Source organism: Oncorhynchus mykiss, chromosome 30 (genome assembly GCF_057628025.1).
Source record: "Oncorhynchus mykiss isolate SJ-2025 chromosome 30, ASM5762802v1, whole genome shotgun sequence".
NCBI lineage: Eukaryota > Metazoa > Chordata > Actinopteri > Salmoniformes > Salmonidae > Oncorhynchus > Oncorhynchus mykiss.
In genome coordinates, this window is record NC_143051.1 from 7,771,157 (window position 1) to 7,780,000 (window position 8,844).

The 8,844-nt window shown below is 44.3% G+C and overlaps 1 protein-coding gene and 1 long non-coding RNA gene across 2 annotated transcripts in view; both read right to left on the reverse strand.

Moving 5' to 3' along the window:
* LOC149970189 (uncharacterized) overlaps positions 1-8,844 on the reverse strand; it is a 363,175-nt gene that overhangs the window by 61,520 nt on the left and 292,811 nt on the right. The gene's annotated exons all lie outside the window — the stretch shown is intronic.
* The window catches only part of LOC110489362 (macoilin-1), a 12,052-nt gene continuing 10,103 nt past the window's right edge, over positions 6,896-8,844 (reverse strand). The window contains exons 10-11 of the mRNA XM_090227456.1: positions 7,841-8,015; positions 6,896-7,211 (exon numbers count right to left, since the gene is read on the reverse strand). Coding sequence (XP_090083582.1) covers positions 7,009-7,211; positions 7,841-8,015 — 378 coding nt within the window. The 3' untranslated portion in view covers positions 6,896-7,008. The remainder of the gene's footprint in view (positions 7,212-7,840; positions 8,016-8,844) is intronic.

Sequence of the window (8,844 nt, forward strand, 5' to 3'; positions counted from 1 at the left end):
TCTTATCTGAGAGAGAGAGATATTCTTATCTGAGAGAGAGAGAGAGAGAGAGAGAGAGATATTCTTATCTGAGAGAGAGATATTCTTATCTGAGAGAGAGAGAGATATTCTTATCTGAGAGAGAGAGAGATATTCTTATCTGAGAGAGAGAGAGATATTCTTATCTGAGAGAGAGAGAGATATTCTTATCTGAGAGAGAGAGAGAGATATTCTTATCTGAGAGAGAGAGAGATATTCTTATCTGAGAGAGAGAGAGATATTCTTATCTGAGAGAGAGAGAGATATTCTTATCTGAGAGAGAGATAGATAGATATATTCTTATCTGAGAGAGAGATATTCTTATCTGAGAGAGAGATAGAGAGATATATTCTTATCTGAGAGAGAGAGAGATATATTCTTATCTGAGAGAGAGAGAGATATATTCTTATCTGAGAGAGAGAGAGATATTCTTATCTGAGAGAGAGATAGAGAGATATATTCTTATCTGAGAGAGAGAGAGATATATTCTTATCTGAGAGAGAGAGAGAGATATTCTTATCTGAGAGAGAGAGAGAGATATTCTTATCTGAGAGAGAGAGAGATATTCTTATCTGAGAGAGAGATAGAGAGATATATTCTTATCTGAGAGAGATATTCTTATCTGAGAGAGAGAGATATTCTTATCTGAGAGAGAGATATTCTTATCTGAGAGAGAGAGAGAGAGAGATATTCTTATCTGAGAGAGAGATAGAGAGATATATTCTTATCTGAGAGAGAGAGATATATTCTTATCTGAGAGAGAGAGAGATATTCTTATCTGAGAGAGAGAGAGAGATATTCTTATCTGAGAGAGAGAGAGAGATATATTCTTATCTGAGAGAGAGAGATATATTCTTATCTGAGAGAGAGAGAGAGATATTCTTATCTGAGAGAGAGAGAGAGATATATTCTTATCTGAGAGAGAGAGAGATATTCTTATCTGAGAGAGAGAGACACAACACACAGATTGTTCTCGATCATCTTGCATCATCAGCATCATCGCCTGCAAGACTCTTTTTGCTTTTTTATTCCAGGTGCCGGCCCCAAAGTGAGAGAAGTTTGGACTCAGCCGACATCATCATCATCATCATCATCATCACTTTGAGATAGAGAGAAAACAACATGGTGGAACAACAAAAAACCCACTTTCCCACTAAAACATATAGAACATCTTCACAACAGGTCACAAGTCCGTTACTGTGATCCACACCAATACTTTCCAGGTAGGAAACATGAGAAAACGCCAGGGGGGGGGTCAAGTTTTGTCTAGGTACTGACCCAGAATCAGATTCCGCTCCCCTAATCCTAATTTTAACAATAGTGGAGAATTGTAAAACTGATCCAGAATCAGATTCCGCTCCCCTAATCCTAATTTTAACAATAGTGGAGAATTGTAAAACTGATCCAGAATCAGATTCCGCTCCCCTAATCCTAATTTTAACAATAGTGGAGAATTGTAAAACTGATCCAGAATCAGATTCCGCTCCCCTAATCCTAATTTTAACAATAGTGGAGAAACGTAAAACTGACCCAGAATCAGTATCTAGGGGCGACTTCACCCCTACAGCAAAAATAAATAAAAAAAAACACGGCATATTGTCAAACTGCACAGATGTCAACTGAACGTCTATTTCACGTTGGCTCAACGTGATGTCATTGAAAAGACATGGAAACAACGTCGATTCAACAAGCGTGTGCCCAGTGGGCAGGGTGTAACTTCCCAATACAAAACTTCACACGATCATCATCATCATCATCCCAGTTGGAAAGAGATTAGCCTGGTCCCAGATCTGTTTGTGCTCTTGCCAACTCAAAATGTATTTTTTTGTTTGTACTTTCAAGCCAATTGTTTTGCATGACAACTCCATAAGGGAATTTTTATTTTACTAGGCAAGTCAGTTAAGAACAAATTCTTATTTTCAATGACGGTCTAGGAACAGTGGGTTAGCTGCCGTGTTCAGGGGGCAGAACGACAGATTTGTACCTTGTCAGCTCGGGGGTTTGAACTTGCAACCTTCCGGTTACTAGTCCAACGCTCTAACCACTAGGCTACCCTGCACACAAACAGATCTGTGACCCGGGCTAGAAGGAGAGAATTAAACACATGAATTAAACACATGAAGCAGGAGGGAGAATGTGGCTACAACCAAATCAATAACAAAAGCAGAGAGTCAATTCAACCATCACTGTACTTGCTTTCTGATCAACCTAGAAAAATAATGAAATAAAATCCGAACCGAATGTCCCCCCCCCCCAACCCCCTCCCCCCCCAAAAAGTAAAATAAATAAACACAACAACGTGTAGCTATGCTCTGATGCTTTTATCCGAACCTAAAGCAAGCTAGAGATACGTCAACCTGATGAATGGAGAGAGATGCATTTTAAGAAAACACCAAAACGCGGCACTTTAAACTGAACAAACTAGAACATTCATCGGTATGTAATAATGTACATGGTTGTAAACAGGGTGGGGGGGTGGGGGGGGGGTGGGGGGGGGGTCGATTCCATTTCAAATCAGAAAGTTAAAACCAAATTACAATTCCAAATGTTTCCTCATTAAAAAAGCATTGACGATGACTGAAATTCCAATTTTTACTTCCTGAATTGAAATGGAATTTACCCCCGACCTTGGTTGTAAACAAATAGATGTCCACTCTGGGCCACCGTAGTAGTGGACATAAGAGCCTGGAGTTACTACTGACCCCTTGACCTGACCAGGTCGGCATATTTAACAGCTGTTTGGCTGTTGTTTGGCAGACCGGGTTCATTCACATACCAAATCGTCTCCTTTCCTTGTTAAGACAACACTGACCGGTGTGGAGATATCTCAATCCACTACACTGGCTTCCTTCTCTCATCTCCTTTCCTTTTTAAGACAACACTGACCGGTGTCTAAGAGCATTGGGCTTCATATAAAGGAGACTGGGGCTGCATGGGAGATATCTCAATCCACTACACTGGCTTCCTTCTCTCATCTCCTTTCCTTTTTAAGACAACACTGACCGGTGTCTAAGAGCATTGGGCTTCATATAAAGGAGACTGGGGCTGCATGGGAGGTATCTCAATCCACTACACTGGCTTCCTTCTCTCATCTCCTTTCCTTTTTAAGACAACACTGACCGGTGTCTAAGAGCAATGGGCTTCATATAAAGGAGACTGGGGCTGCATGGGAGATATCTCAATCCACTACACTGGCTTCCTTCTCTCATCTCCTTTCCTTTTTAAGACAACACTGACCGGTGTCTAAGAGCAATGGGCTTCATATAAAGGAGACTGGGGCTGCATGGGAGATATCTCAATCCACTACACTGGCTTCCTTCTTTCACCTCCTTTCCTTCATGATAGGTGAGAGAGGCTTTCACCATATGTTGCTTCCACCTGCCAGATCAGAGATGACGAAGGAAAGGTTCAATGAAAGGAAGCACGCTTACACTATTGAGACAGCCCAGGTCCTATATCTAGATTGGGGAAGTAACCTATTGTACTCACTACTTAAATAAAAAAAAATGTAAAAAGAATTTGCAAGGCACAGTGAAATTTACAACTGGTAAACATCAGTTACCTAGACATCATTAAATCCAGTAGGTTTTTAGTAATATGGCCTAACGACAGATTCCAATTTGGTCCAAAAGGATAGACAGGTTTGAGTGCATTTGCAGCAAACAGATGACACCTCTTAACCTTTCGGCAGTACCTGGTCATCTCTTAACCTTTAGGTAGTACCAGGTCATATCTTAACCTTTAGGTAGTACCAGGTCATCTCTTAACCTTTAGGCAGTACCAGGTCATCTCTTAACCTTTAGGCAGGTCATCTCTTAACCTTTAGGTAGTACCAGGTCATCTCTTAACCTTTAGGTAGTACCTGGTCATATCTTAACCTTTAGGCAGGTCATCTCTTAACCTTTAGGCAGGTCATCTCTTAACCTTTAGGCAGTACCAGGTCATCTCTTAACCTTTAGGCAGGTCATCTCTTAACCTTTAGGCAGTACCAGGTCATCTCTTAACCTTTAGGCAGGTCATCTCTTAACCTTTAGGCAGTACCAGGTCATCTCTTAACCTTTAGGCAGTACCAGGTCATCTCTTAACCTTTAGGCAGGTCATATCTTAACCTTTAGGCAGTACCAGGTCATCTCTTAACCTTTAGGCAGTACCAGGTCATATCTTAACCTTTAGGTAGTACCAGGTCATCTCCATTGGCAATCCAATTGTGAAAGATCTGTATTTCTTGACCGGAGTGTTGGAGTTAATTGATAATCCCGGATGTTGTTTGGAGTAAAAGGGTGAATGTGAGTTGATGTACAAATTGGTGATCTTTCCAAGACCACTGGTATAGAGAAATGTACATTACCATTATTATCGTCATAACTAAACTGAAATGTGTTGCTTAAAAAAAAAAAACTAAATCACATATTTAAGTAATGGCAATAATACCAAAACATCAACCATGTACTTTTCAATTCATAATGAAACTCACAGAAGATACCACTTCAAATGTTTCAGCTTCTTCACATTTAAAAGCAAAACATGTAGAGTAGTATAATAGCCCCATCATACAGAGACTAACATTAAGCTGGGACAAAACCTGCTGAGCAAAACATGAAGCGCTGACAGACAGAGAGAGAGAGAGGGGGAGAGAGAGAACATGAAGCGCTGACAGACAGAGAGAGAGAGAGGGGGAGACAGAGAGAGGGGGAGACAGAGAGAGAGAGAGAGAGATAACATGAAGCGCTGACAGACAGAGAGAGAGAGAGGGGGAGAGAGAGAACATGAAGCGCTGACAGACAGAGAGAGAGAGAGGGGGAGACAGAGAGAGGGGGAGACAGAGAGAGAGAGAGAGAGATAACATGAAGCGCTGACAGACAGAGAGAGAGAGAGGGGGAGACAGAGAGAGAGAGAGATAACATGAAGCACTGAGAGAGAGAGAGAGGGGGAGACAGAGAGAGAGAGAGAGAGATAACATGAAGCACTGAGAGAGAGAGAGAGAGAGAGAGAGAGGGGGAGACAGAGAGAGAGAGAGAGAGATAACATGAAGCACTGAGAGAGAGAGAGAGAGAGAGAGAGAGAGAGGGGGAGACAGAGAGAGAGAGAGAGAGATAACATGAAGCACTGAGAGAGAGAGAGAGAGAGAGAGAGAGAGAGAGAGAGAGAGAGGGAGACAGAGAGAGAGAGAACACGAAGCACTGAGAGACAGAGAGAGAGAGAGAGAGAACATGAAGCACTGAGAAAGAGAGAGAGAGAGAGAGAGAACATGAAGCACTGAGAAAGAGAGAGAGAGAGAACATGAAGCACTGAGAAAGAGAGAGCGAGAGAGAACATGAAGCACTGAGGAAGAGAGAGAGAGAACATGAAGCACTGAGAGAGAGAGAGAGAGAGAGAGAGAGGGAGAACATGAAGCACTGAGAGAGAGAGAGAGAGAGAGAGAGAGAGAGAGAACATGAAGCACTGAGAGAGAGAGAGAGAGAGAGAACATGAAGCACTGAGAGAGAGAGAGAGAGAGAGAGAACATGAAGCACTGAGAAAGAGAGAGAGAGAACATGAAGCACTGAGAAAGAGAACATTAAGCACTGAGAAAGAGAGAGAGAGAGAGAGAACATGAAGCACTGAGAGAGAGAGAGAGAGAGAACATGAAGCAATGAGAAAGAGAGAGAGAGAGAACATGAAGCACTGAGAAAGAGAGAGAGAGAGAGAGAGAGAACATGAAGCACAGAGAGAGAGAACATGAAGCACAGAGAGAGAGATAGAGAGAGAGAACATGAAGCACTAAGAGAGAGAGAGAGAACATGAAGCACTGAGAGAGAGAGAGAACATGAAGCACAGAGAGAGAGAGAGAGAGAACATGAAGCACTGAGAGAGAGAGAGAGAACATGAAGCACTGACAGAGAGAACATGAAGCACTGACAGAGAGAACATGAAGCACTGACAGAGAGAACATGAAGCACTGACAGACAGAGAGAGAGAGAGAGAGAGAGAGAGAGAGAGAACATGAAGCACTGAGAAAGAGAGAGAGAGAGAGAGAGAGAGAGAGAACATGAAGCACTGAGAGAGAGAACATGAAGCACTGACAGACAGAGAAAGAGAGTGAACATGAAGCACTGAGAGAGAGAGAGAGAGAGAACATGAAGCACTGACAGAGAGAACATGAAGCACTGACAGACAGAGAAAGAGAGTGAACATGAAGCACAGAGACAGAGAGAGAGAGAACATGAAGCACTGACAGACAGAGAGAACATGAAGCACTGACAGAGAGAACATGAAGCACTGACAGACAGAGAGAGAGAACATGAATAACTGACTGACAGAGAGAACATGAAGCACAGAGAGAGAACATGAAGCACTGACAGACAGAGAGAGAGAGAGAGAGAACATGAAGCACTGACAGACAGAGAGAACATGAAGCACTGACAGACAGAGAACAAGACGATGGGTCTTCCTAGACATTTATACCAACTAACCAGTCAGTCCTCATCGGTCTCTCTCTCGCCTCAGAACATTCCTCATGGGCTGTAGGGAATAGGGCGCCATTCAGGATACAGTCAATCCAGTGTCCCTTTACGTCTCTCTTACCAAATCAGAGTGGCTCAATCACAAAACATAAACATCTTCCCTCGTGTAGTTTTACCTCTCCAGCTGTTCCAAAAAAAAAAAAAACCCACAAAGGCATCACCATGGGAACAAACAGAGAACATCAGAACGACGGGGCTGAGACTCCGACCGCAACAGGTTCCCAAAACACAACCAAAACACAAACCAAAACACTTTGGAGAAGATCGTCTTAGACAGCGCCGAGATCATTTCCAAATCGCTTCCAAAGAGTTTGTGTCTTTTGTATGTATGAGTGGATGTGACTATGTAAGACGTTTTTTGTAAATCTGTATTCTTGTAAGTGTGTGTGTGTGTGTGTGTGTGTGTGTGTGTGTGTGTGTGTGTGTGTGTGTGTGAGTGTGTGTGTGTGTGTGTGTGCGTTAGTGTGTATTAATGTGTGTGTCATTGTCACTTTTTGAGTGGCTGGTAGACAGAAGCGTTGGGATCCAGGGAAGAGGGACTATTGTCCATGAACTTGGAGGAGTAGTGTGGTGTAACCGGGCTCAGGCTGCTGCTGTCGTTGCTGTAGGAGATACTGGGCATCACCGCCATCACTTCCGCTATCTTCCGCTTCAACTCTGCTATCTCCTGGTCTCTCTGGTGGATCTGACCTGGGGGAAGGAGAGAAAGAGAGGAGGGTTAGATGACAGTAGGAAATGTGTCTTCTTACTTTTCTTCATGTTGCTAATTTACATCTCTGGGTCGTTTAGCATCCTGTTTATGTGATGGTAGGTGAAACCCTGAGGTAAAAGGTTACTGAACCTTGAGGATCATCCTGTTTATGTGATGGTAGGTGAAACCGTGAGGTAAAATGTTACTGAACCTTGAGGAGCATCCTGTTTATGTGATGGTAGGTGAAACCCTGAGGTAAAATGTTACTGAACCTTGAGGAGCATCCTGTTTATGTGATGGTAGGTGAAACCCTGAGGTAAAAGGTTACTGAACCTTGAGGATCATCCTGTTTATGTGATGGTAGGTGAAACCGTGAGGTAAAATGTTACTGAACCTTGAGGAGCATCCTGTTTATGTGATGGTAGGTGAAACCCTGAGGTAAAATGTTACTGAACCTTGAGGAGCATCCTGTTTATGTGATGGTAGGTGAAACCCTGAGGTAAAATGTTACTGAACTTGAGGAATCCCCAGCCGTCAGAGTTTGATCCTAGATTCTATGAACACAACGACTGAGCTAGAAGTCGGTCGCTGTCGTACCGCGGTAGTGGGTCAGGGAAGGGAACTGTACCTTGTGCGATCTCCAGCTGTCTCTTGGCGTCCCCCAGGGCAGAGAAGAGGTCTAGTTTGATCCTGGTCTCAGCAGACAGACTGTTCTCCAGGTGCTGGGTTTTATCCTGCATGGCCGACAGCGCAGACATCAACACCTCCATGTCCTTCTCATTCTCCTTGTACTTACGCAGCTCCTAGAGAGAGGAGGAGGAGGGAGGAGCGAGAAGAGGGAGGAGAGAGAAGAGGGGGGGAGAGGAGGAGGGGGGAGAGAGGAGGGGCGAGGGAGAGGAGGGAGGAGAGAGGAGGGGGAGAGGGGAGGGAGGAGAGACAGGAGGGGCGGGGAGAGAGAGGAGGGGGGAGAGAGGAGGGGAGAGAGAGAGAGGAGGGAGGAGAGAGAGGGGAGGGAGGAGAGAGAGGGGAGGGAGGAGAGAGAGGGGAGGGAGGGAGGAGAGAGAGGGGAGGGAGGAGAGAGAGAAGAGGGAGGAGGCAGAGGAGGGAGGAGGGAGAGGAGAGAGGAGAGAGAGAGGAGGGAGGAGAGAGAGGAGGGAGGAGAGAGAAGAGAGAGAGAGAGAGGGGAGGGAGGAGAGACAGGAGGGAGAGAATAGAGATTAGACAGCCATACCTCATCACGAGCGTCTGAAAACACAAAACTAACTCCTCATAAGGTGTCCAGTGTGGCTCAGCTGGTAGAGCATGGTGCTGCAATGCCAGGGTTGTGGGTTCGATTCCCACGGGAGGGGGGTCCAGTATGAAAATGTATAAACATTTATGCACTCACTACTGTAAGTGGATCTGGAACAGAGAGTAAATGAAGGAATAAGAGAAACACGTTTTCAGCCACAATCTAGTTTCAGCCGTGTCCCAGTAAGGAATCAGAGGCACCCTGCTTGGGTTCTCCTGATACATCACTTACGAGACAGTGATCTCACAGAAAGGAGTTCACAGAAAGGATCCAGGAAGTTCACAGAAAGGATCCAGGAAGTTCACAGAAAGGATCCAGGAAGTTCACAGAAAGGATCCAGG